Source organism: Uncinocarpus reesii, genomic scaffold, assembly GCF_000003515.1.
Source record: "Uncinocarpus reesii 1704 scaffold_1 genomic scaffold, whole genome shotgun sequence".
Taxonomy (NCBI): Eukaryota; Fungi; Ascomycota; class Eurotiomycetes; order Onygenales; family Onygenaceae; genus Uncinocarpus; species Uncinocarpus reesii.
In genome coordinates this window covers 487,953-514,420 of record NW_003052500.1, presented here as the reverse complement: position 1 = coordinate 514,420, position 26,468 = coordinate 487,953, and the positions used below count along the sequence as shown (strand labels likewise).

The 26,468-nt window shown below is 50.3% G+C and overlaps 8 protein-coding genes across 8 annotated transcripts; 5 read left to right on the top strand and 3 right to left on the bottom strand.

Moving 5' to 3' along the window:
* Window positions 1-202: 202 nt before the first annotated feature.
* On the top strand, window positions 203-1,010 carry UREG_00334 (uncharacterized protein; the record flags this gene model as incomplete). Its single annotated transcript, XM_002540775.1, has 4 exons — window positions 203-280; window positions 346-374; window positions 438-553; window positions 679-1,010. The coding sequence occupies 4 exons, from the start codon at window positions 203-205 to the stop codon at window positions 1,008-1,010; spliced, it is 555 nt and encodes a 184-aa protein (XP_002540821.1).
* Window positions 1,011-2,547: 1,537 nt separating this feature from the next.
* Window positions 2,548-3,743, top strand: UREG_00333 (uncharacterized protein; the record flags this gene model as incomplete). The annotated part of the gene is made up of 2 exons (XM_002540774.1): window positions 2,548-2,947; window positions 3,010-3,743. 2 exons carry the CDS (start codon window positions 2,548-2,550, stop codon window positions 3,741-3,743), a joined length of 1,134 nt encoding a protein of 377 aa, XP_002540820.1.
* Window positions 3,744-5,333: 1,590 nt separating this feature from the next.
* On the bottom strand, window positions 5,334-8,273 carry UREG_00332 (uncharacterized protein; the record flags this gene model as incomplete). The annotated part of the gene is made up of 4 exons (XM_002540773.1): window positions 5,334-6,419; window positions 6,517-6,753; window positions 6,804-7,823; window positions 7,890-8,273. 4 exons carry the CDS (start codon window positions 8,271-8,273, stop codon window positions 5,334-5,336), a joined length of 2,727 nt encoding a protein of 908 aa, XP_002540819.1.
* A 2,251-nt stretch (window positions 8,274-10,524) lies between these two features.
* On the top strand, window positions 10,525-11,276 carry UREG_00331 (uncharacterized protein; the record flags this gene model as incomplete). Its single annotated transcript, XM_002540772.1, has 3 exons — window positions 10,525-10,562; window positions 10,620-11,015; window positions 11,072-11,276. The coding sequence occupies 3 exons, from the start codon at window positions 10,525-10,527 to the stop codon at window positions 11,274-11,276; spliced, it is 639 nt and encodes a 212-aa protein (XP_002540818.1).
* Window positions 11,277-12,054: 778 nt separating this feature from the next.
* On the bottom strand, window positions 12,055-13,121 carry UREG_00330 (uncharacterized protein; the record flags this gene model as incomplete). Its single annotated transcript, XM_002540771.1, has 3 exons — window positions 12,055-12,511; window positions 12,578-12,940; window positions 12,997-13,121. 3 exons carry the CDS (start codon window positions 13,119-13,121, stop codon window positions 12,055-12,057), a joined length of 945 nt encoding a protein of 314 aa, XP_002540817.1.
* A 722-nt stretch (window positions 13,122-13,843) lies between these two features.
* Window positions 13,844-17,149, top strand: UREG_00329 (uncharacterized protein; the record flags this gene model as incomplete). The annotated part of the gene is made up of 1 exon (XM_002540770.1): window positions 13,844-17,149. One exon carries the CDS (start codon window positions 13,844-13,846, stop codon window positions 17,147-17,149), a length of 3,306 nt encoding a protein of 1,101 aa, XP_002540816.1.
* Window positions 17,150-18,264: 1,115 nt separating this feature from the next.
* Window positions 18,265-18,718, top strand: UREG_00328 (uncharacterized protein; the record flags this gene model as incomplete). Its single annotated transcript, XM_002540769.1, has 2 exons — window positions 18,265-18,636; window positions 18,686-18,718. 2 exons carry the CDS (start codon window positions 18,265-18,267, stop codon window positions 18,716-18,718), a joined length of 405 nt encoding a protein of 134 aa, XP_002540815.1.
* A 647-nt stretch (window positions 18,719-19,365) lies between these two features.
* UREG_00327 (uncharacterized protein) lies at window positions 19,366-24,347 on the bottom strand (the record flags this gene model as incomplete). Its single annotated transcript, XM_002540768.1, has 3 exons — window positions 19,366-23,896; window positions 23,954-24,082; window positions 24,154-24,347. The coding sequence occupies 3 exons, from the start codon at window positions 24,345-24,347 to the stop codon at window positions 19,366-19,368; spliced, it is 4,854 nt and encodes a 1,617-aa protein (XP_002540814.1).
* Between the last annotated feature and the right edge of the window lie 2,121 nt (window positions 24,348-26,468).

The window sequence follows — 26,468 nt, the reverse complement described above, 5'->3', positions numbered from 1 at the left end:
CCGTCTGGCTTCGGGGTGCTCCGACAGTCCGCTGAGGCTGGTAGCAAAGCTAGGAGAATCCCGAAGAGGATAAGGAAAAGCAGGCTCTCCATCGTGGAGTGGCCGCTAGAAGAGAATAGAAAAGCCTTGAGCACAGTGGAGAATTTCACTGACGTATAACAGCGTTGAAAGTCACAATCAGAGCGACTTGAGAAGAATAGCCATGGCCCGGGTGCGAGAGGAAAAGGGCGCTCTTGTTACGAAGCACCATGGAAAGGGCTCCTTGGAACATGCTGCTTGGGTTCGGAAGGCAAGAGTGACTGGCCACTATTTCAGCCGCCATTGATTCAGACATTGGCTCTCTAGCCAGAGCACCCAGAGGTGCTGTGTCTAATGTATGTACATACATACGAGTGCATTGTAGGGATCACGACAGACTTGAGCTATCATGATAATAGATGTGGTGGAAAAGGGGCTTGGAGCGGCCAGCCAATCAAAGCGCTAGTGTCACGTGGACGAGTCGTCGCTTCCTCTGCCAAGAACGCGGTTGCCTATTTCATCCAGACCCAAAAGGGTAACTGGCACTTCCCCGATCTGGCGGGTGCTGATAGGTGTTCCAGAGAAGGAACGATGCGGCTTCAACATCGTTCTTTCTTCATTAATATATAATCGTCGCTTTCGTTTTGCTGACTGATATAGGCTCAAATGTGAAGGTCTTTGCAACTGAGACCCAGACCGTTGAAGCCTGGCTGTGTCTTCGGATCAAGCACAACCAACATCGGCCTTCTCTGAGGACTGTACTGGATCAGAGCCCGTTCCGGTTATACCTCGATGAGGGTATGATCATTGTTTTCTCATCACGAACTCCCGTCATGGAAACCAAAGATATGGTGACATCAGGTGTTCTTTTCCTTGCGTCGAGAGCCGTTATTGAGGTTAATACTTTGGATGAAAATGACCTTTTGCCAATCCAACCACCAGGACTGTGGATTTCAGACCAGATGGCCAAGGGGCCTTTTCGAAGAACGTGAAGTGGCAAAACGATCACATGGAGAAGACACAAGCCCCCAACTCCAGGAGCAAACCAGAGTATTCAGTCTCTCTCTCAAAACTCCTGCCATCCGCAAGTGCCACACTTTTTAATCACAGCGGCGGATTGTCTCGCAATCAGTTGTCTTTGGAGTGATTCGCTGGATCCTATTGACGAAATTGCTGCCTTGACATGTGGTTGCCACGATGATTCGATCCATCCAGACTCCCCAATCTCGATGAATCATTTCAGGTCCGAATAATGATTCGTTTGGAGACGATGACCGTCGCCAGACTCAGGGGTGCGCGCCCTGGACCGCGACCCTGGCACGCGAGAACGACACGAAGTCATCTGGTCTGAAATATGAGTGATGGCATGAGATGACTATTATTGACACCATCCTTTTCGTCTGATGTTGGGGCTATTAATTACAGGACGACCGCTAGCCCCATACCACTGTCGTACCAGTGTGACACTCGGGCACCTCGCCCCGCAGTCAAGCTGCTCCACCGCGCTAATGCAAGATGACCTGGTCCGGCCACTCTCCTCCAATCATCCAACAGCAAGCGCCCCGCTTCGTATTGCTCCACCAATCGTGTGGCTTCGGATTTTGCTCGCTTGCTGGTACGAGAAACTAAGACCATTTTTTCGCGGTCTAACTGCCTTGGGAATAGTGATATTTCGTTGGTGGCACCCCCTGGCTGGTAACAGAATGTTGGTCAGGCTCTGCGGTCATTTTCACGATGGCCGCCGCATGATTGAAGAAGAGCAGTCTCGCAGGATGACAGGGCGACTGACTGCTGTGTGGTTGTGACTGTCCCGGTTTGCTTGCTGCTGCTCTCTGGCGGGAGTTGCCTTTGTCTTTGTCGCTCCAGCAGCAGGGCGTGTGTCACCGTGTGTGGGAAGCAAATCCGACCACGCAGACCGACAGGCCAGCAAGCAGGGGCATGTTACGCCGTCGCGCGGATATCCATGCTCGATCGGGCCTAGCGTTGTTTCGAATACGAGAGAGGCAAACCCAACTGCCGAATCCGGCATGGCGTGCATTGCATCAGCCCCTTTGTGCTAAATACCGCCCTTTCTGCCCCTCCCGCCCGGGCCCTATCCAAAAAGTGACCACTTTGCCAGCAGACTCTTTCAACATCAGACGATAACACTCTAAATCAACACTCCAAGCAGACACCGGGTGCTCGACGACGACGCAAGATGGCGATTCCGATATACTAGACAGCTTCCAGCTATCCGTTCAATATGCTGTCTACCATCGAACGAGGTGGACTTCCTTACCAGATCACCCAGCATGGCCAGTCCCTCAGACTATCAAACGCGAACTCACTCCCCAATCCTCGATATCCGACTCTCCCCTGTTCCAGATCCAAGACCGCCTCAACCAACTCGATTCCAAAGTCCAAGATCTCCGTCTGAATGCCTTGACCAAAGATGCCTATATTGATCGACGCAATAGGCAGGATGAAAACATCCGCCGGGAATTCAACACGCATAGGACGTTGGCATCCAGAATTGAGACCGTGGTAGGAATGACAAAGACTGATGTCGGCCAGATGAAGTCTGAGTTGTCTCAAATGAGGGCAGAGATGCTCCAGCTCAGTACCCATGTCGATCGACTTGGGCCAAACGACCCATCCAACAACCTGAATCGGTTGCAAAGCGATGTTAATCAGCTTCACCTTGACGTTCACCAACTTTATACAACGATTCTTGCTACGAGGACTGATTTGGGTGAGATTCAGGCCGCGGTCGGCCATATCAAGACCAAGATGAGCCACACCGAACGAGTCCGTTTCAACTCCTTAGCACATACTGTACATGCGCCAATCACCCCCGTCCCGGTCGTGGAAAATGACGGATCCGTCAGATGGCCGGAATACTTTCCCAGGACTATATGGAAATTTTGGTGCTTGAAGCGAAGAAATAGAAGTAAGCACATTGTGCCGCCCTTCCGTCCCCTTGGCAAGTACTTATTCCTACTCGGAATTTAGTTCATCGACTCGTTGAGCTCGCCGAATTTTACCAGCTTGAAGGCTACCAATACTGGGGCCGTATGCCACAAACTCACGATCCAGTATTCCCAGAAGATGGGTACTTGAGCGATTCTAGTGACTCAACCGACCTACCATCTGATTTTACTCTTGCAGAAGCCACTAGGCTCTTCCCTGAAGCTTGTCACCAAGCTTTAGCTGCAACTCTGGGTCTGGTGTATTACAAGATCCGAAATGAAGTCGGTGAAGGACCGAATCAGCGCCTCATCCCAGCTCGTCAAAAACGCGGCCATGACGAACTGGTTTCTCTGAACTCGGCGAATCCGAAACCATCCAAACTATCTCGACGATCAAATGATTTGTCTCCAACAAATTTGCACAAAATCATCACTGGTGGCCCAGCCATTGACGCCAACTCAATCGTTTCGGAAGGCCTGGACAAGCTGGGCTGGAATGCGAACGGATCTCAGGCATCGGATGAAGCAATGAATAAGCTCAAGGGCATGGTGACAGATGAGGTCAACTCCATCCTGATTAAAGCATTAGAACGTGGTCGCGTCAAGCTTCAACCGAGTCATATGGAAATCGGGAGTGGGTCGCCAATTGGCTCCTCAAAGTCAGGCGTTCGACGACAATTGAATGGTGCTGAGGATCTCGCTGGCTCCGGTGATGAAGATATGCACACCGTTGCCACTGAAATTATCTCCCCTATATCTCATAATGAGGATCGTTAGTGGGTCAAAAACCAGGCGCTTCATACTCGAATCTGAGGACCGCTCAGTTCCTTTGGCGGCACCTATTTCAATGGGTTTTGGCGACGTTACTATCACGCATACTCGATTACGCTTTCCCTTAATTTACATCACAAATACGGCTCGGAGGTCTTATGGGCTACGGCGTCCGTGCGATTCCTGCTCCTCTCAACATTAGCATTATTGGCGTCCTGCAGGCATTTCATCGGCGTTGGCCTTGTGACATGACATGCATGATACCCACGAAGCGCTTCACACAATCTATGACTGGATAGATGGCGGGCTCGAGCCACCGGCTGGATTCTGCCTGGCGTTTCAACGGTGTCACAAGATACCCCATTAGCGAATTGCATATATATAGCGTTCTTGTCTAGCTTTCTTTAATTCTCTTGTTTAGTTGATACAATGATACCCAATCTCCTTAGAGGGTGGGAAGTAGGTTAACGCCTTTCTCATCCAAGCTTGAATGCACCACCCATTGTATGATGATGCAGTTCTTGTCGCTTATGGCACTGCAGTAAGCAGTGTATGTGAGACACACTTCATATTTGGATCAGCGCCCTCTATCAGTAGAAATGAAGAAATTTAATCGTCCTACCATATCCTTGTGCAAGATTAGTCCATATAACGTTCTAGTTTCTTGATATTTGTAGCCCAGTAAGTTTTCTAATTGATAGTCTAACCAATGCGTTGCGTGGAAAAAGGACCTGATTGGGGTATACTACTTCGATGATACTTCGTGCAAAATGGCATCTAGCTTTTTGCAGGGAGAGCTAATATCTTCTCGTAGTTGCATCGTTGGTTATGAGGATGTAAGTGTTCGTTATCAATGAAGGCGTCCAGTGGTGAAACAATGTTTCTGATGGGGTTTGCCCATCACCAGAAGTGTGCTCCTTTTTTGATTTTTATTGATTGCTGGATATTCATTGCAAGATGCGTACCGTTGCGTCTGTATTGTAGTGTGAATGCCGGGGACGGCTACAGAGTTGCTGGAAATTCGAGTCAACATGCAATACTTATGTTCTAGTATATCAAGACTAAGCTGCTAAAAGCGGCGTCTTTTTTTTTTTCTGATGCCTGATAATCTGCAGCTACAGATCAGAATGAAGAATTGAAATAGAGAGAGGAGAACAGAGAAAATTAAAAGATGATAATAGCATTTTTTGTTTTCAACTCTGCCAACTTTGATCAGCAGTTTCCCTTGCTGAGAGGTAGATCATCTGACTGGAACCAGATTCCGACGGCCAGGGAAGTCAAGACTCAAATGATATACAAATCCATACTGACAACAAATAGGAAAGCTTAGGAAAGATTTCTGTACATAGATAGCCCACATATGGGAAGCCAGGGAAAGTAAAATGAAAAGAGCAGAAAAAATACAGATACACCCCGGAATACATACGAAGAAGGGAATCTAACTTAGAAAGAGGAAAAAATAATGAAATAGAATAGTACAGCGGGTAAATATGCAAACATAGAGAAAAACAGAGAGTAGATCAAAGGAATGAAAAGAAAAAAAAAAGGACAAAAACCCTATATCATCCGTTCCATATTTGCGGCTGTCGAGGACAACTATGCAACAACATGCACGGTGCCGGCCCTCATTGTATCACGGCTGGCGCTCTTTTGCACGGGGCCACCTTGAGTCTCGTGGTGAGCGTCCGCTTCATGCACACGCTCATCGTCGGCCTCGACGATTCTGGTTGGCAGATCACCAGGGCCGTACTGCTGGCTGGACCGTTCAGGAACAGTTGTGCTGCTCACCATCGACATGGACGTGCTGGAGCGGTTGTGCACCAGGTCGGGAGTGGGAGGGATACTGGACACGCTCGAGTTTCGCCCGTTTGGCGTCAGCAGGCTATCGCCATTGTCGCTCTCTGCGCGGGACGACGACTCGTGGCTCCCATCTTCGGTGGGGTGGAGGTTGTTTCGTTTCTCGTCACCATGTTTGTTGGCTTCACTGTCGAACTCGGCGTCTTGAGCGAGGTGAAGGCCCTCGACGGCAGCGGCGCACTGTTCGCTGATGTTGCGGATGATGTCGGCGATAGCGTCCGTTTTCGCTCGGAGATGGCGGTCTGCGACGTCTGTGATGCTGAGCTGGGAGTAGCGCTTGTGCTTTCCGAGATTAAGGAGATGGCTTTCCATGTCGGGTGTTACGTCTTCGCCTTCAATGCTGCTGGCACGGCTTGATGCGCTGAGCCTAACGCTAGACTTGCGGGGCGTGGGTCGACGTTCATCGACATCATGGTCTTCATCATCTTCTGGAAGATCATCAAAGCCTTGTTCAATGTATTCGGATAATTCTGGAACATTGCTGATAGATCGGATGATGTGCTCCATGTGGTGGCTCTGGCCATTGATGAGACTGCGAAGGTGAAGAACGACACGCTGAGCTTTCATCGCGTTGACGTCCCAGAGTGGAACTGGTGTGCTGAAGAGCAGCAATTTCCTTTTGGTTGCGTTTCCTCTCTCGCTCCAGCTCCTCTGCAATCTCTTGTTGCAATACAAGTGCTTCCAATGCGTCATCGCGCTGTTTCTCAGTGCCTGAGAGACGTAACGTAAGGCGTGCGGCATCATCTTTCTGCTGGTCGATGAGGGCAGTAAGCCGACGATTCTCGCGTTTATGACTTTCAATCTTGACTTTGAGCTCGGACGTTTCTTTGGTGAGTTGCTCGGCGAATGCTTGGAATTTGAGGAACTAGAGTCCCGTTATTAGTAGGAAACAAGAGTAGAACGCAGAGAGGCTGGAACATACCTGTTGTTTCCACGTCTCGAGCTCTTCGACCAAGAAATTGTTGCGTTTAGTAACCTTGGAAAGCTCGGTATCCATTCTGCCCTTGAGGTTGATGAAATCCTGCCAGGCTTCGAGAGCGTCTCTCGAATACTGATTCCGTTCTCGGACAATCTCGTTAAGATGTCTCATGGAGATCTTGGTCATCAATGGCTTCTTGACGGATCCACCAAAGATTGCCTTCATTCCTGTATTGCGACCCTGCTCACTGTTAGAGAAGAAAGAGAATGAACCTAGGTAAGCATGCTCACCAATTTCTCACAGACGTGGTCCATCACGGACATGACTGCGTCCTGATTCCACCAACTGGGATCCTGGATGCTTTCCACTTCACCTCTCATCACGATAATTTGACCAGCAGGGACCAGCTTGCCTCCACCGTAAGCAGAGCGGAGATGTTGAGGGACGCCGCTAGGGTTAACGTCTCCATTGAGTGCCTGAGTCAACCGGTTGATCATCTTAGTTCTCTGGCCTTGAGTCAAGATATTCGGTGGGCTGGAGGTCAAGACAAAATTCCGGTCCAGATCAACGACCAGGGCGTCAGGAGGTGCAGTAAACAGCGTCCGGCACTCAGCGGTAACACCCAAGATATATGGACCGGGTTCTTGCACTAGCTCCTTGACGTGACGGGCATGCACCACAGGGTTGTACAAACCGCTCCATTCGTACACACGAACACAGAACCGGATAGTTTCAGCCGCAATTGTGAGAATCGCGGGATAGTGACTGACGAAAATGATACGACGGGTGGGCGAGACAGCCGCTTCGATTACGCCCACAATATTCGGAATAGACAAGCAGTTGAAAAGCGGCCACATGGCAAAGTTCTGAAAGCCGGTTGGGACGGACGGGAACTGGTAGCACAGAGCATAGTCTTTCATATCAATGCGAACCAAATCGTTAAGTCGTGGAGCGGGAAAACTCAGAATGCGCGAGACCTCCTCTGCATGGAAGAGGTTTGTGGCTTTGTTCCAATGAATCCACATTCCACGAAGATAGTCGCCTAGCAGGTTGTATAGCGGGTACCGAGAGAGAAAGCTCAGACAGTATGGGATCCAGTAAGTTTCTTCTGGGTTATCATAGAAATCGGATTCAGTCTTCTTGCGTAGTTCTCTGATAGTCTCAGCGCGCTTCTCGTCGGCGCGCGACCAGACGCGAAGAGCAATCCCGTAGAGAGTGTGAGTCGAATCTTGCTGAAGAACGAATGAATGGTGCACACAATGAGGCTGGGCTTTGCCAGTGCAGATTTCGACATCATGAGGAAAACAAGCCTGTCATATGTATCAGTCGGATCCTGTAGAGATGGTTTCTACCGCCATTGGACGGGTGATACTTACTCTCATTGCCGCATGCAGCGCTCTCGCGATCTCGTTGTCCTGCTCCAATCGTGGGCTGCTCCCCAAAATCTCTGGGAGCCAAAACTGCCCAACTGCTCCCTTCATATGTCCAATTTTCCCTTGCGATGGAGAGGGAGCCTTCACCCACTGGGACGGTTCACGCCCCACGCCACAGACCATGTAGGCGTGCGTGAGGGTCTTGGGCGTCCTTTGGGCGGGCTTCATGTTCAAAGTCGAGGGGATTGGCTGTGTGATGCGCGAGTGCAGAGAGGAGGTCCTGCTTGGGATAACCAGCGAGTTGTCTCCCTGATCACCGCGGGTCATTGGCCGGTCGCGGGTGGACGGACGGACGAACGAGGGGGGATCTCTCAATGAAGGGGCCATGATGATATTGCGCTGTGCTGTCTTTGGACAAAAAGGTATAACAATGCGACTGAGGCGCTATACGGGAAATGCTTGCAGTCAGACACCGTGGAGCTGTTGAGATGGGAGAGCCTGCGCCCAACCTCACGTCGCTTCACCAGGAGCCACAATGGAATCCCAACGATTGCAACGGGGAGAGAAAGTAACAAAGCAATTGAATGCAATCAATGCTGGAAAGGTATGAAAATCGAATTGATCAATGGTACCTAGTTGCCAACGGACTCCTGCAGTGAGTCTCTAATCAACGAACGGGAGAGGCGATGGGCCGTTGCTCAGGACAACAAGACGGTTCCCGCGGTGGGAGGACGAGCTCCAGGCTTCGTTTTAAAACACGATGGTACGCCTCATCCGTCACTGCTCCTCAGGTTCAAACAAGAGCAGAGTTTCGACGAGGAATTGTCAAGGGGTACTGGGGGGGATAAGAGAGAGGATATAGATCCAGGATGGCGAGGGAGCAGAGGAGAAGAGCAAAAAGAGCGGTTTTTGGGGGGGAAGAAGCGGCCAGGGGGCGAGGCAACTTGAGCTTGGGGCTGGATGCCGGCTAAGCCCAGAGAGGCCCTAGCGGACAGGCTACTTTAGCGGCAACAGGGGCCCAGGAAAAAGCAACGAGCGCCCCCCCTCCCAGGCAGCCGAAGCCCAAACTCAGGGGAGAACGCCCCATCCACACCGCCCGTGAGCCCACGAGCCCGGCAAGCCAGCCAATGATGCCCCCCGACGCGGCGCTGTCGAGCCCACCTGTCATCAAAGTCTCTCTCCACCCGGCGATTCCGTCGCTGCCATGAAAAAGGAACATGAGAGTTTCAAATCTCCTCAGTCGTGGTACGCTAGGCACCGTCGATGGAGCTCACGGCGGCTCGCCCGTTTGATTCGTCTTGTTGCTGAGATGAGACTCCGCTCTTGGAAGTCTGTGACATGCAAGGTCTGAAACCCGTCGTTCTCACGATGAGTTCTTCACGACACATCTTGCGATGAGGATTGAAACTGGATGACTACAAAACATACGGCCTGACGAGCTACAGCTGCTGAGCAGGGCCGGTTTGGCTGGTGTAGCACTTTCTGGCAGCCAGCCGGTTCTGTATCTCGCGCTTTGAGATGAGAACACCGGCCACCAGATCTGATCAGCATGTCTGCTCCACTGCAAGTTGCAAGTCGAGCAATCCCGTTTTTTATTGGTAAATTCGACCGTGAATGGAGTGAACATCAATTGGTCTCCCGCTTTTGTTACCATGGTTCTTCCCGGAGTGCTGGATTGCGCATCCTCGAGAATTGGCCTTGAGAGAACGAATGCTGATGGGAGAACGGACTTGGAAAACAACTGCGAATGTCCTTCTCCTGAAACGTTACTCCACAATTCTCGCCAGTCTCATCCGTTGGGTACGAGAGGAAGTGTTCTCGATCGCACTGAATAAACATGCACAACTGACTCTTCTATCGACTGTGAGCGAAGATCGCGATGCCAGGATGTAGGCCTTCGCAGTCAGCACATCAACGTCTTGTCATGGGAGTGCGTTGAACCCCCTGCTGGAATAGTTACAAGGAGTGGAGATGCTGCCGATTTGCCAGCATTTGCCTTTTATTCCGCGAAATGACTGCCAAGCAGCATCGAATTTTCGGGTGATTTCTGTGCTCCCGCGAGCAAAATGGGACCTTGCAGCCGGTGGCTTTCTGCGCAACGTGGATCAGAAGACCTTTCCCCTGGCCCTGTCCAAGATGGGCGCGATCCATCCGAGATGCCGTCTGCTCCTTGGCCATAGCAAGAGCGATTATCGAGCAAGGAGAACAGACTGTGCAAAACTGACCTGTATGATTTCTCTTCAAAGACCAGCGTCTGTCGGGATTCAAGGACAGTATCGATATTCGAGTAGTTCGTCCAGAGTAGACAACACATCGAATATGAAATCTACCCTGTAACAATGTCAATTATGATTAATCTTGCAATATGGTAGTTATCTTCCCCGTAGCAATTCTCCTTTTCGATAAAAGTCGTTGATACTGCATGGGCGAGGACTGTGCAAACAATGCAAACTCTGGAATAATCTTGTGTTATCGATAATTACAGCTTGAGATGAGACTATTCTTCAGATGCCCTGCCATCACAACTGCGGGAACAATTCGAAGCTTGATGCCAACTATTTCAGTCTTACACCTTGGACCCTGGAACGAAACGAGATCCGTGCAGCGTCGTCGGGGTTCCAACTCCCCTAAAAGCAGGATGGCCGAGGGTTCTCTCTCCGAGCTTTGCACCATCTGGTAAGCTCCCTTCTTCTGGGCAGTGCGAAAAAGCTATCTGACAACATCAACCTGAAGCCATATCAATCTACCCAAATACACTTGCCCCCGCTGCTCAACCCGCACCTGCTCTCTTCCCTGCTCCAAGCGCCACAAGCTCTGGTCCCAGTGCTCCGGCGTCCGCGACCCAGCTGCCTATCTCAAGCGGAAGGAGCTCGCGACGCCGGCTGCGTTCGATAAAGATTTCAATTTCATCACGGGCATCGAGCGCCGTTTGGAACGCGCGGATCGGGATGCGGAGCACAGGGGCATTGTGCTGGACGACGATGGAAGGAAGAGGAAGAAGAGACGTTCGGGGGAATTTGCGCAGGAAGAGGCGTTGTTGAAGCGGATCGAGCGCAGTGGAGTCGAGATGTTGAGGGCGCCGAAGGGGATGACGAGGAGCAGGCAGAATCACTCGACCTGGAGTAAAAAGTATGGCACTTATCAGAGACTCACGCATACGTTCTGTTTTGTTGATGATCGTCTAGGCAAAGCTGTTTGAACTGGTCAGTGGAGTGGATATTCCCGGATAAGCAGAAAATGATCGCCAAGTACCCGGAAAACAATACGATTGGGTTCGCTTTTGCAACGACGGCCTATGCAAAGCTGCATAAGCTCGTTGAGAAGAGAAAACAAAAGCCCCTGCAAGAAGGGATGTTGTCGAGCTTTCGGACCCCCTGGAGGAAAAAGTGATACCAAAGGCAGAATTTGAGCTTGAGCCAAAGAAGACGGAGGAACTACCTCATGATAAGAGAGAGCGCTCCCAAACGATTTTCCCAGAGGGTCCATCTCCAAAAGCCGAACCTGCCTCTGAGAATCCAGCCATGAAGGTGGAGGGTGAGCCTACGAACAAAAAAGAGTGCACTTTGCCGGAGATTGACCCTACAATCCATTTTTACCTCCATCGCCCACGGTCCCGAACCAAAGCTGCCGTTCTCATCCCCATCTCTTCCTCGATGACGTTCTCAGAAGCTCTTCGAGGCCGACAGGTCCTTGAATTCCCGACAATCTTCGCGTTGTCACACACAACAGCTACCCCCCCTGGGGAGGAATATATGCTTGAGGAAGAATACAAGATGCGATATGGAACAGAAGAAGAAATGCCTGGAGAGCAGGTTGGAGGGGAGGGCGAGGAGGAGGGTGAAATATTGGAAGCCGCTAGGAAGTTGGAAAATGTCGACGAGTCCAAGCTCTTTGAGGTCTTGAATAAGGACTTGGGTAATGTTTAATGAGATTTATGCTCTAAGAGAGCAGCTGGGAGGATCCCTTGCTTGGACCACCTTTGGGGGTATAATGCTTCTTTGGACAAGGGACTATCGTCTTTATGCATATGTGGTGCGTATATCAATAATTGTACTAGGTTTTGCAATGGAACGAGGAGCTGCCACATGATCCGTTTCATTATCTTGCTATATATAAAATGAGAATTTCAATACCCTACTGGGCAACCAAGGTGATTTATCCAAAGTCTCTATGCCAATTTCCCTGGAACAAACGGATGGCCTGCACTCAGCCCACCACAAACCGCCCACGCCTGGCCGTTCACATAGCTGCTCTCGTCACTTCCTAGGAACAACGCCACCCTGGCAACCTCATCTGCCACTGCACCTCTCTGCAAGGGGTTCAACTGCCCGATCTTCTTCTCCGTGCCTCGTGAGCGGGCCATATCGTACATGACTTTGGTCATGCCGGTTTCAATCACGCCGGGGCAGATGGCGTTGACGCGGATGGCCGTGCCGGAGAGCTGGTAGGAGCAGGTCTGGGCGAGGGAGACTACGGCGGCCTTGGAGGCGGAGTAGTCGGTTGAGCCTGCGTTGGAGCGGAGGCCGGCAACGGAGGCGGTGAGGATGATGCTGCCGGAGGGGTATGGTTTGGAAGGGGAGGGAGTCTTCATGGCAATGGCGGCATATTTGGCCGCCAGGAAGGGACTGCAGGCAAACGTTAGCATTTGGGATTTATTTGGGAGAGGGACACCGGGGAGCTTGATAACGGACCCTTTGGCATTAGTGTCCATTGTTTTCATAAATTCGTCGCCGGTGACTTCAGTGAAGAGTCTTGGTTGCCCGACGATTCCCGCATTGGCGAACATGACGTCCAGCCGACCGTATTTCTGCATCGCCTCGTCCACTACGGCCTTGACCTGCTCCTCGTTGCCGGCATCGAATTGCCGGACGTGGATGTCGACGCTGGGATAGAGCGATTCGAGCTCGCGCTTGTGCACGTCGAGGTAGGTTGCAGAGAAGTCGCAGATGAAGACTGCTTTGGCGCCATTGCGGGCAAACTGGTGAGCGGAGGCGCGCCCAATGCCGATGGGTGAGTTGGCCCCGGTGATGATGACGACTTTGTCCTTGCATCGGCTGGAGCTCCATGGTCAGCACGACGCAGCAATGGTACCAACGGGGGGAGTACATACGGTCCTACAGAGTCGGGCGCAACCTCCCTGATGCGGGGAATGTTCTCAAAAGTGCCGGCATCCGGAATGCCCTCGACGAGCTGTTGGCTGAGAGCCTGCAGTCTTCTTCTGCCGGCGGCGCTCATGATTGTGCAGAGAGTGAGTGAAGGAGGGAAAGAAGCGAGACGAAAGGATGACAATCTAGCCAAAATCCTCCCAACGACAGTGTGAATGGCGGAGAAGTGCCATTGACATTGTCCGCCCTTTTTGACGCTTTTTCTCCGCGCTTCACGGCTGCGCAGCGGGAACGGAAAGGCCGAGGTTGACACACGGCGCTAGTCTGCATCGGGCTAGTAAGCAAATTAGTCAGCTTTTACGGATAAACGTCGGTCCTTTCTTGGCACAATTAGTCAGCAGTCCCGGTTCGATGACGAGATTCAACTCAAAGCAAAAGCGAAGCTGACGTCGGATGTTCATATTTGCTATTACAACCTCTCTTCTTCTTTCTTGGATCGTTGTCTTCCTCTCACGCCGTGTCACTCGCTTGCTCGACGGAATTCCGCCTCTGAGACTCCAAGGCTTTCGCGAGACGCTGGCCCCCAGCCCCCGATGACCGCATTGATTTCCTTGTTTATAAGCAGGGTTTCCAGGGGCGTCTCGCTCTGACCTCCGCATTCTAGACTCCTTTAATCCCCGCGAACTTTTGCCTCCAAAAATACTCCGTATCGAATCTAGACAGGAAATGCTTGCAGCCCGGAGAAGACCGGGGAAGTGACTGATTCCCGCAGTGCTTTCGACGAGCCCCTCTTCCCACACATTCATGTAGATCAGCGGAGAATTCGTTGTGCTTTCCATCACCAGAGAAGATATGGCTGAGACTATCGATCGTTCTACCTACAAGCGATCCTCGTCTCAAACTTCTGCATCGTCCCGAAAAAGCCAGAAAGCGAAAGCCGCTCGAGCGAAGCCTCCCAAACGGGTCTCAACCTGTTCATCCACCCACACTTCAACCGATCTCACCTCGTTCCCATCCCTCTCCCCGGATAGGTCGCCAGAGGGGTTCTATGGCGAGCCCGCAATCAACCACGCCCTTAGCCAGGCATTATTGCTGGAGGATAATGAGCAGACCCCAGGAACAGAGCGTGGACGCAAGGCAACGATCGCTGGCCTCACCACCAACCTCCCTCAAGTCGCTGGCCGTGCTGCCCTGTTCAACGACTCCCCGTTTCAAGACGTGCCGGGATCACTCCACCTTGCTAGTGACGACCACATCGAACGGTTAATCGCTCGCACCGGTGCAATCAAGCTAGTCAGGCAGTTTGCGAGAGACCTTGCCTTGCGAGATGCTGAGATATCTGCGTTGCGGCTTCGAGCTGACGAGAGGGAGCGGGAATTGAAGAAGATGCTGCGTGAAATGGAAGTTTCGAATAAAGATATTGAACGCCGGCTTTATTTGCTTGAAAATCCAGCGGAAACACATGAAAACACCCCCGGGGGCGATCAAGCAGATACATTAGCCGAGCAACGGAGCCACACCAGCTCCATTGACCATATGATGAGTGAAGCGATGCTTGAGGATGTTGGCACTCAAATATACGACAACACAGACTATGACAAGGGAAGGGATGATTTGCAGGCAACCATCCGACCCTTTCGAGCTGACGGTGGCATGCAGTCCGGCAATTCAAGCCTGAGGTCCGTCAAAAAGAAGCCATTAGCATCCTCGCGTGGCTGGCAGGATTATATCTGGGGAAGTACGGCTCCAAGTCGCAAGACTAGTGGAACCAGCAGCATAAGTGGCGATGCTGCAGAGAGAGATGAAGAAGCGGCGATTCGCATGCCCGCACCCCGCGTGCCCAGTGGGCCTAATGGCCGTCGCAAAGGGCTGGATTCGGATCTATTTGTGCCGCCCGAGCGTAACTCAGCCAGTGGTGCGCTCGCAGAGACAACGAACTCAAAGCCAGGCGATGATGATAGCAGCAGTATTCGTTCCAGGCGGTCTGCCAAATCTGTAACTTCGTGGACCGTAAGACTATTTGCAGGAAACTCCCAGGCCAGCAAAGATGCTGAGATGACTCGAAATCGAGCATGCTCTGATACTCCAGATTCTCAACATAGAACCTCATCGCCAGCATTCCCTCCAAAGGTAGCAGGATCTGCTATGGCGGCTTTAAAGCGCATTAACGCCGGTACTGGTGTTCAACCGTTATCTGGAAGGTCCTCCGCAGCATCTAGCATTCGAGCTTCAACAAAAAGTACCCCTGCTCCAAGCTCCCGGCGCAATACTGTCCAAATAGCAACTCCGGATCATAGGAGCGCAAAAGACGAGACACATATTGGTCCTGTTGAGATGGACGCTATACTTCCCATGGAATCTCGCCCACCAACTCTTGCGCATATTTACAGCGACTACAGTCCAGGAGACCTCCTTACTGATCGATTTGGGTTTATCTATGACCAACGAAGGAATCGACGCCAAAAGGAGGCTCCTAGCGTAGACTCGAAGCAGTCTAATGACCAACCCGTCAGCGGCGCTAACATGGGAGAGTCGATCGTCTCGGAAGGCCCCGAAGATGGGAGCGCAGGTGTCAATAAATGGCAGGATTATCTCAAAGTTGCCACATCACCCACTGAACTGCTCTCTCATACTCCTGCTGCTGGCCCAATCGTTACAGTGGAAACTACCAAGCCTCGCGCCTCATCCGTCACCATTGGCAAAGATGGTTCCCTCTCAGTGGCTCATTCGAACCCTCAAGTTTCGGCCTCTACCTCAACGGTGATAGAAACGTATGGTGAATTTGCCGGAACACCCGAATCTCAGGCTTCAGAGTCAACGAAATTGGATCAGGTACCGGTAAAGTTACTACTTCAGCGCTTGACGGATCTTCATGATAGTTCTCAGCGAGACCGGACTATAAAATGGAACGAGTTCATGCGCAAAGTTCGAGCTGAACGACGGAAAGAAGGAGAGGCTGCAGCTGCATCTACAGCGGCGGAACGCCCGGCCATATCGCTCGATATGCCTGAGGTTGCCATCGCAGATGGAGAGGTAGTTGGTGTGGCTGGATTAGGGAATAAAGGGAAGGTTGGGCGTGCGAAATGGCGGGAGTTCAGGACCCTTGTCCTTGGAGGTATTCCCGTTGCATACCGTGCGAAAATCTGGGCTGAATGCAGTGGCGCCTCTGCGATGCGGATTCCGGGATATTATGATGATCTAGTGAAAGGCTGCACCGCCAACGATTCGGACCCTAGTATCACTGCGCAGATTCAAATGGACATCCATCGGACCTTGACAGACAATGTATTTTTCCGAAAGGGGCCCGGCGTTGCAAAATTAGAGGAAGTTCTACTCGCATACTCGCGTCGCAACCCAGAAGTTGGATATTGCCAAGGAATGAATTTGATCGCTGGCTCGCTGCTTTTGATCATGCCGGCGGCGGAGGATGCGTTTTGGGTTCTGGCCTCGATTATTGAGAAGATATTGCCTCCTCATTATTATGATCACGGATTGGCTGCTTCTCGCGCGGACCAGCAGGTGCTTCGACAATACGTTGCTGAGATCCTGCCAAAGCTGTCGTCACATCTGGATGAGCTGGGGATAGAGCTTGAGGCTTTGACGTTCCAGTGGTTCCTTTCTGTTTTTACGGACTGCTTGTCTGCAGAAGCGTTGTATCGTGTTTGGGATGTGGTGCTATGTCTTAGTGCACCAGCTGTCCATGCTCCCGCAATTCAGACTCAGAAAGCCACTTCAGAATCTGGCGCTACCACCATGTCAACGTCAGATACACCCACTAATGCCACCTCTACCTCGACGCCTGTGTCCTCCGATAGGGATATCCTGAGCAATACTGGTGGCGGTAACACATTTCTATTCCAAGTGGCATTAGCCCTTCTCAAACTAAATGAGCAGCAGCTACTGAGCACGTGCGCAACTCCGGCCGCAGTTTACACGTACATTAATCATCAAATGACAAATCATGCGATTAGCATCGATGGACTCATTGAAGCAAGTGAAGCTCTGCGGAACGTCGTCAAACGGGAAGATGTCCTTGCGAGGCGGGCGGAAGCATTGAAAGCGGTGGCTGCGCCCTTGTCATCTTCTTCGGCATCAAAGGACGGTGACTCTATCAGGAGTGGCAGTCAGGGTAAAAAACCAGAAGGTGAAGCTGTTTAGATATCGATCCACTCATTATTCTGCTTCTTATTATTCCTTTTGTTACTGTGCATTTCAACGGTGTTTACTTCCCTACATCAGCCATACAAGATACCCATTCTTTCCATTCTAGCCTGTGACAGCATGGCGGTTCTCTCCTTGCATCTCCTTTGGTAGATATCTAGTTTAATGCAGTATATTCAACATTTTGATTCAATGCACCTTTTGTCGCTTCTTTGGTTATGGTTCCACAGAACCCTATTTGCTCCATGGTGAGTCGGTTGGGTTTACGGTGCTAAGTTTTGATATCAAAGGTTCCTTACCATGGTCCCGGCGAATGACTCAAATGTCTGCCTGTTCTATTCTGTTTGGGTAACATTTTCTTCTTGCTGATCCTGGTCTCACATGTCAGAAGACTACTTTCTAATGGAACGGAAACAGCAACATAGACGGTATCCGGGTTGTGGTTAAGACTTCCGTATCTTCCCTGGTGCCTATGAATGGTGGAAAAGGGGGCTCAATGATTCCTTGACTCTCACCTTTTCGGCCATAAAACTATGCATCGATCAGAATGATATCATAATTATGTCTATACCTTATAGACAGGCTTTCTTTTCTCCTTTATTTCATGTCCCCGTTTCCGCTTGACTCACGGTCTAAGCCTCCCTATGAAAAAAGATATAATTTACAGTCCTTATATCTGCATCGACGGCCCACTATCGTATAGGGGAGTGTTTGTTCTCCTTTATCATTTCATACTCTTTTGAAAACCCTACAAGATCCCTACGCCTATGACAATGAATCGGACTGCGACTCTTACCTCTCTCCCACCAGAAGTGATCTTTAAAATTGGCAACAGAATCGGAAATCCACAAGATCTAAACAGCTTCGTTCAGACCTGTGTCCGCTTTTACTACATCCTGAACAAGCATCTATACAAGCAAGGTCCAAGGTGTGAAGGCCTTGCGTATGTTGCTAAGCACGGACCCGTCTCAGCCGGACTCAAGCTACTGGCCACAGGGTCGGATATCGACGGGCTTACCCTTTCATTTATTCCCAAATGCCCCCGACACACACCAGTTCTCCATGTCTGCAGCGCTTGTTTCTTGCGCGTCCGGTGCTTCTACGCGTTCTACATGACTCCGCTACAACAGGCAGTCATGTACAAGCAGCCTGAAATGGTACAGCTTCTCATCGACCACGGTGCCGATCTCGACAAAACCGCAAGCATCGATCATCCTTCCCCCGTTTTTCTAGCGGCCACGTATGCCCGACCCCAGATGGTGGAAATGCTTCTTAACGCTGGAGCTTGCATGAACGCAAAAAAGGAGGGGAAGCCCACCCTGCTGTACTATGCGGTGACGGGGACACGGGAACGTCTACTCGCCCGCATGCGTCGAGCTCGAACCGTAAAGGCCGTCCTCGATGCGGGAACGCCATACTCCCTGGTCCAAGGCAGGCCTTCAACAATGCATCTGGCGAAGGGTCACCTGTCGGATAACGACCTGGTATGGGTTCAGATCCTAGGTGGTATTAACTGCCCAAGGCCATATTTAGGTAGCCACGGTCTGTACGACGCAGAGCGCATGAAAAAAATCACAAGCGGTCTCTATCAAAGTGGACTCGACGGCCCTTTGACTCCTCCTCCTCCTGCGAGAAACGAACGTGTGAAGCGGCCACTTTTGTACCCAGAGTCGATTTGGTATTTAAAAGATGTTAAGTTGCAGTTACTGTTGAAGGGATATGAAGGGCCGGGTGAGGTGGAAAGACAGACGCCGGATGGGGATTGTCCGAACCCTAACGCCGAACAATTGTCGTCACAGGGTGATGGTCAGCGTACGAAGGGTGGGAAGAGAAAACGCCAAGGGGATAATGGAGGCTCGAGAGGTCGAAGGAAGAGAAAGGCTAGGAGACGTGGTTAGACAAAACTAAAGATGCCCGTTTTAAGTATGCACATCTAGTTTAATATTGGGTATTTGGGGCCAAGTTTTATCATTTTGGATGCAAAAGCAGATTTAATTAGCTATACATGTTGGAGATCGGGAATGGAGCGGTAGAGTTTTCAAAAGGCTATCTACGTATCGAAACTAGGCTTCTTCCGCCGTGAATATCATTAGCACTGCTACTCCTCATACACCACCGCTAAAAGGGCCATTCGAACCAAGTCTAGCGTTACTTGAGAAGGAGGAAGCTCCTCTCAGTCTAGTGACAGAATCACCGCAAACGTACTAAAAACCTCATTGAAAAACATAAATCATCCCTCCCCGATCCACACTGACGGTCATTCCATATGGCGCTCTTAGCAACGCTACATCAAGGATTATATCCAAGTGACTCTTTAACAATTGCTGCTGTTGTAAACTAATCACCGTAGTTCGGGGTGGTCGCACTGCACCACCTCCCGCGGAGCCTCCACTCTTCTTCGACGCTGATCCGGTTCGCCCAGCACCAGGCGTTGACGCACCGGTGCTAGGTAGCCACTCCGTCGTAATGGTCAAAGAAGGAGTCGGATTCGTGATTTCATACCTCGGCTTGGCCGACAAACCAGCCCCATCGGAGATAAGATCGGGAGCGCTAACTATTTGGGATGCATCCGGGTGGGAGGCATCCCAAAACCGAATCGTGCGATCGGACCCGCCGGAGATGAGGAAGCCGCATTTTGATGCGAAATTGCTGTCAGGCTGAGCTCCAGCAGGGGGATTCGGCTCGGGGACGTCAATGCCTATGGTTATAGCATGAATACCATTTCGGTCTACGCCGGTGGAGGATGGTTCGGGAGAAGAGGTGGCGGCGAAGCGGGAGAGGAGAGACTCAGGCCTTTCATCGTCAACACGCCACGGATCATAGGACTTCCAAGTCGTATCAGGGGTAAAATGTGTTTTTCGATGCGTTGGTGGAGTAGCGGTGTGTTTTCCCTGGATGTTTGAACCGTGGCTAGTAGTAGCTGTGCGATATACTTCTCGACATTGCATTTTATCGATATCCCACACCATAATCTCAGAGCCACTCTTTGCTCCACCGGCAACGCAAACCCATCTTCCTCTACCTTTGAGAGGATGGATAAGGAGTCGGTGGATTGGTGTGCCGCCGGGGAGGCCCCATGATTTTATTAGAACGCAAAACCTGAGGTCCCACAGACTCAGTATACCGTGAGTGGTGCCGACGAGCACCCAGTTCCGCTTTCTATCAACGCAAAACGTGGTTGGCATTCCGTAATGAACAGGATTTTGTAGTGTGAAGATTTCTTTCATAGATTTCAAGTCAAGGGCGATAATTCTGCATCGGTTGGTGGCCATCATAAGAAGGGAATGCACATCTGTACGGTAATGTTCTATCCAAACAGCATGCTCATTAGCCCCTTCAGGTGACGAGATTCGATAGTCTCGAACAAGTTGCGGTTTGCCGTACCGAATCGCATCATTATTGTTTTGATAATCAATGCGAACTGCATGAATGCTACCGTCTGTGGCTGCACTTATAAACGTGTACGTACTTTCAACGAAAGTGACACATTTAACTTTAGTTCCCGCCGCATGACGATGTGTTTGACGAGATCGTGGTGTAATATTCTTCTCTAGCCGCGTAGTATCCCAGACCTTGACAGTCCCGTCATCAGAAGCGGTGACAAAAAATGCATGGTCAGGTGCTACTGCGATCTTGTTTATGGGGCCAGTGTGTTCACCGAATAATGCAACTAAATTTCCTTGCGGCCTCCAAGGTGTATTTGATAGCTGCCCGTTCACCTTTCTTATTGGATTCTGGCTGGTGATTGGGGCAACAACCGGTCCGAAATCAAATAGGTCCGTGGGATAGTTTTCAGCAAAAACGGTATCTAGAAGTTTCAATATCGTCGGGTCATTGCCACGATATGTATGGTTTGCACGATACTGCCGAGCTGGCTCTTCTGAATATTCGCCGGTTGAGGTTGAAATGGTCGGAGTTTGCGTGGAACTTCTTCGAAATCGGGTAGCATCAACTTCACCAAGCACATTTGTAGAGGTGGTAGCGGTTTCAGCATAAGATTTGGAGTTTTCCTGACGATTGAGAAGATTTATCGCACTAGATCGGCGTTTGATATCGTCGCCCCTAGCTCTCAGATGAGAACTCTCTGACCCTCGTACAGACGAATTAGTCCTTGTCACCGAGTTCGTTCGTGGAGTTGAAGCACCGACATCTCGTCTTTCAGAGTCGGAAGCTCCGGCCGATGAAGTCGTCGATCCTGGTGGAAGAATTGGAGACAATGTGGGAGATGGGTCGGTAGTTTTGGTAGAGTCTTGAGTGCGTTCTCGAGAAATGCCCGGCGCTGCGTCAATGCTACAGCGCCTGCTACTGCGACGCGACAGCTGTTTGCGTGCAATGTCACTCCCATCAATTGTGCTTGACGCGTCCAGTAAAGCGTCGGCGATGGTATGTGTCCTTCTCTCGCCATCCAAGGAGTCAACTCCCACTCGCATTGGGGGCGGAGGTGGTGGCTTTGGCCCTTGCTTTTTATCAAAAAAGACAGTTTGCGGCGTTATGTCGTGCTGACTTAACGGGATGATATCCGCCGTAGCCACTGTGGAAGTTCGAGAGGGTTCCTTCGCTCTCCTCTTGGCCACTCGCCAGATGTACTCTTTTAGAGCGAGTAGTTTAAATTCGTCCTCTGGTCCCATTCCCAAATTTCTGAGGCGTCCAATCCATTGCTGATCTTCTTCGTTCTTCGTTATGTTGTTCAATGCTGAGCGACGTAATTTTCCAAAATTCGTGGCCATAGTGCCGCCTAGGATGAATGTGCTGTCTTTAGCTGCTGAATCCCAAAAAGTACCTTTCTCTGCTTTAGTAGCCCAGACTAGAGCCATCTCATATGCCGCCTTTGGAAGGGGCTTTTTGATGGCATCCAGCAATTGAGACGACGAAATATCGGTGGTGTTAGCCTTGAGAAACGGTCGAACAAGAGGCGTCACGATACAGTATTTATCAGCCACCGATAAAAATGTCGTAGATGCCACCACAAAATTTACCGCTGCTTCACGTAACCATGCGCTCGGATGTACGAAAAACCGTACAACAATATATAGGAGATCCCAGGTAGTCGATCTTTGGAAGAGGCCTAACCTAGCCATGCTCGCAAGAGATCTAAGGGCTCGTTCAACGACAAACTCTTCGGGATCAGCCATGGATTGAACCATGAGTGGTAGAATGAACTCTTCGAGACTGGTAACACCGACATATGTCGCGACCCCAACAACAGCTTCGAAGAACGCACACTTGAGTATCCAGTCTTCATCGTTTAGATACGTATTCAAGTGACTTAAAATAACTTCATTCACTTTGGGGTTGCCAAAGAATACGCAGAGACTGGAAACGGACCCTAGGAATGCACGACGGACAGAGACATCGGGATCTGTCAAAAGTGCTTTAGCATGGACCTCAAAGAATTCTAGTAAATCAATGCGAGCCACATCATAAAGATTGTGGTAGGAAACGCCTTCCGTCCACCCCGCTTCCGACTCGGCTGGGGTTCGGGCCATCAATCGGACATCGGACCGCAGTGCTTGCACCATATCCAAGATTTTGAGTGACGCGTGAGCAAGCGAGGCAATGCAAGAGGCATAGGCTGCCCTGACCAGAGAACTCGGATTGCTATTCGACCCAAGTATAAATGGTTGAAGTCTCGGAAAGATGTACTCCGGGAAAATGTAGGCGTTTACTGGGGATACCACCTCCACCATGCTCAAGAGTTGAGTCAATGTTCGGATGGCTGCAACCTTGACAACATCAGAACGATCATTCAACAGGAGCATAACAAATGGTAGGACCCTATCCAGTTTTGCCTCATCAGGAAGTTTTTCAGCAAGCGCTAGAAGAATATCACATGCTTTCACTCTGGCGGATGACTTTGCAGTATTACGCAGGCTCGATACAACTAGTGTTAGGAAAACCAGGGTACCTTCAATATCGACAGATGAGGCTTTGGAAGGCTGGTTACTAGACACTGGTAAATCTAACTGCAATGAATCGGCCTGGTTAGCCAACGACGGAGTGGCTGATTTTGTTTCAGCAAGCGCAGACTGAGGGTTTGATCCCAAGAAATAAGAGATCTTGTCAAAATCGAGGAAGACTCTTTCGATTCTGTCGTCTGCTTCATGTAACTCCGCGGCATTGATATCTGTGCGAGCGCGGCCTGATGAAGGATCTGTAATCAATCCCATATATTGGTGAAGAAAACTATAAAAGTATTCCGGAAAAGTCTTATTTCGCCAGAAGTTCAGGCATTCTTCCGCCGAATAGCGAGATTCTGGGTCGATGCTTATCATATGTAAAATCAACTCTTTAACATCTGGATCTTGAAGTTCCGCAAGTGGGCCTTGCTCGGGGCTATATTCCCCTTTGCGATACTTGTAGAGCTGGCTCAGGGTGAAAATGGGCGATTCAAGGAAAAGCTCCGCAATGACACACCCAGCGCTGAAAATATCCATGGCCCAATTGACTCGACGGTCGCCCGAATTCTCACCAGCAGTCAAGAATCGTTCCGGGGCAAGATAGCAGGTTCGGCGACCAGATGTGTCGAAGTAGAACGAAAAGTCGGCTGGATTGTCTTCAGGAAGGAAAGTGGGTTTAAAAGAGGAAGAGAAATCAGACAGATAGACCCAGTTCCACGATGTAACTAAGACATTTTCTGTTTTTATATCTCCGTGATAGAGGTTTTGGGAGTGGCAGTCACGAAGCGCACACAAAAGCTGAAAACATATCCACTTCTTCTCCATGTCCTCCAGAAAGGGACGAGTGCTATATGGCGGTCAGATAACCTCGTTCGTGCCACCGTATAGAAAGGCCGAAGCATACCTCATTCGATCATACAGAGAACTATGTATGTACTGGCGGACTAGGTAGCCTCCAGTTCCAGTCTCGATGATTCGCTGATAGGAAAGGACATTTGGGATGTCTCTTAATACCCTTCGTTCACCTAGGAGACTAGTCAGATGGGTAAGGCCATATAGGAAAGAATTAGAGGGCGGTACAGACGCATGATAGCCTTCACATACGGATCAAGCTTCAAGCTGGGGTATGGTTTCATGATAGCCTTGACGAAAACCAAGCCATGACGCTGCCGTGCACGGATGCTTTTCATAAACCTTGCCGTTCCTAAAGATTTCTCATACACAAGATCGGCAAGCTCTGGTATATCAATGCCAGCAGACCCTGCAGAGAGGGTGGTAATAGAGTAGCCTTGACCCATGGCGACTGTGCCTGTATCGAACAAGACAAGCCGCGAGAGGCATTAAAAAGGAGCACTCAAGATTCAAAGGATTTAGATTCAGCTTTAATCGGCTTTATACAGGTGAGACCCCTCCTGATCATCGTTTCGGAGAGTAAAATCACTTGAGGGTATGTAGCATCTGGCTGCAGCTTGGAGGTATGAAACGCAGCCAGGTAAGCAAAGTGGCAGCGTGCGAGCTATATGTCATATCATCACTCTGAGAGCAGTGTTTGTCCGGCTGAGAAGCGGATTGCTTGTCTCGTCCTGATGGTTGATATCTCCTCCAAAGCAGCGTCGTCGCACATTGTTTGACGTCGGCTTGGTGCCAAGCCCGTTCGGATTAGCTCATCTCACGCTAGCCTCTTTCGTCCATCTCTCCCTCGTCGACTTCTTCTGTCTCGAACGACTGACGACCTCAGAGACTCACCAGCGGGCAGCCCTCAGGATGGTTGCCATCCCCGCCGGTTGGGAAGATGGGCTTCGTGCCAATACTGCATCAAGCACGCCTTATTGGAACTGCTGTGGTTTCATGCTTCTGCAGCCTTCCCCCAATCAGAGTCAATAGACAAGGGTTGATAAAATCGCGGGAAGTCTTCAGCCGCACTAAGGCGGATTCTTCTCAAATACATAAACCACATCGCTTGCTTTCCACTCCGTGATTTTGATACCCTTCCTTTCCTTTACTTCTTTTTCTTTTTCTTACTTTTTCTTCCTCTCCTCGCCATTTTCTTTTCCCACCAAGTTCATAGACGTCTGGTCTAGGGCAACTTCTTTTCGAATGTTACTGCCATCCTCTTGAAGGCAAGAGGGCTTGTATTAAGTACCCCTAGGCTTTACTGGGTGCCTCAGTCCTCGTTGGCGGCCACAGTGCCGCTGAACCTTCTGGCTTGTATCCATATTTTTAAAAAAAGATGGGCAGTATATTGACGCAACTGTTTTGAGTAGGGGATCCCATTAGCTCTGCCGCATTATCACAAATTCTCTGATAGTCGCTGTAATATGACGCTTTGATTAGCCGATGGTTAATGTCGTCAAGTGCTGCCACAGGCCGGATTATTACATCGTTTTCTTCGAACACGCGAGAACAATACATCGTAGTGTCTCACAGGACACTGACGCCGACGGCCCTACAACATATTTAACCGTCCTAGTTCGTGCTATATTTGACTAAAATCTGGATAGGGCAAGGCAGCGCCGCACGTACAGGACCTGGCGTATTCAAATCGGAGACAACTAATCCGGTGACGTTAAACAAACGGGATTGAAGTGTTGTCTATGGAACCTGTCGGATTCTCTTTAATGGAAGATATATAACTGATATGGCATGGAACCATCCATGAGCTCTTCGAACCTTCATATTCCGGTTAGGCAATATTGTGGCCTAAGGAACGCTTAGCAAAAAAAGATAATCCAGCCGCTAGACATATTCCGCAGCCAAAGCGGATGCGCGGGACGAAATCCGACTCCATAGCTCCAAACACAAAAGCACTACATACGTTTGTTTCAGTTCTGCGCCGGGACCTAGCTTTTCAGCCTCACATTCTTACAGCTCAGGTTCTGAGTGTACAGTGCGTTAGACTATCAGGGGCCTGAGCTTAAGATTGGGCATCTATTCTAGCGACCTTGTTTTTGATTTGGAATTCGCGTGCATTCACGCCTGACTCAACTAGTATCACGTCGTGAAATTTTTCCAGCCGCTGGCTTTCCCCTGTGAGGAAGGACGGAGACCGCCGATGGCCTTGGATAGCCCTGTATCGAGAACCATGGGACGACGATATTGGCTGATTAGCGCTCCCGAGAGCCTCACTTGCGGGTATCCTCGTTATGAAACCTTGCACTGCCCCGGAAATCAACAGGATCGCACTTAGGCCTTTACTAAGATCTACGACATGATGGGCTATAGGTCGCATCGTTAGAGCTAACTGCGACTGGAATGCACGTTTATCGATCCTTTCCTGTCCGGAGTATGTGCATGAAATTGTTCGTGGTTCTGGCCTCAGTGGCCCCTCGGCCCCATGCCCAATAAGAACGGAAAATTACCCGGTTATATTAGGAATTGCAGCTGAAAGCCAGACTCGTTTGTGATGCTGCCCGAGTCAT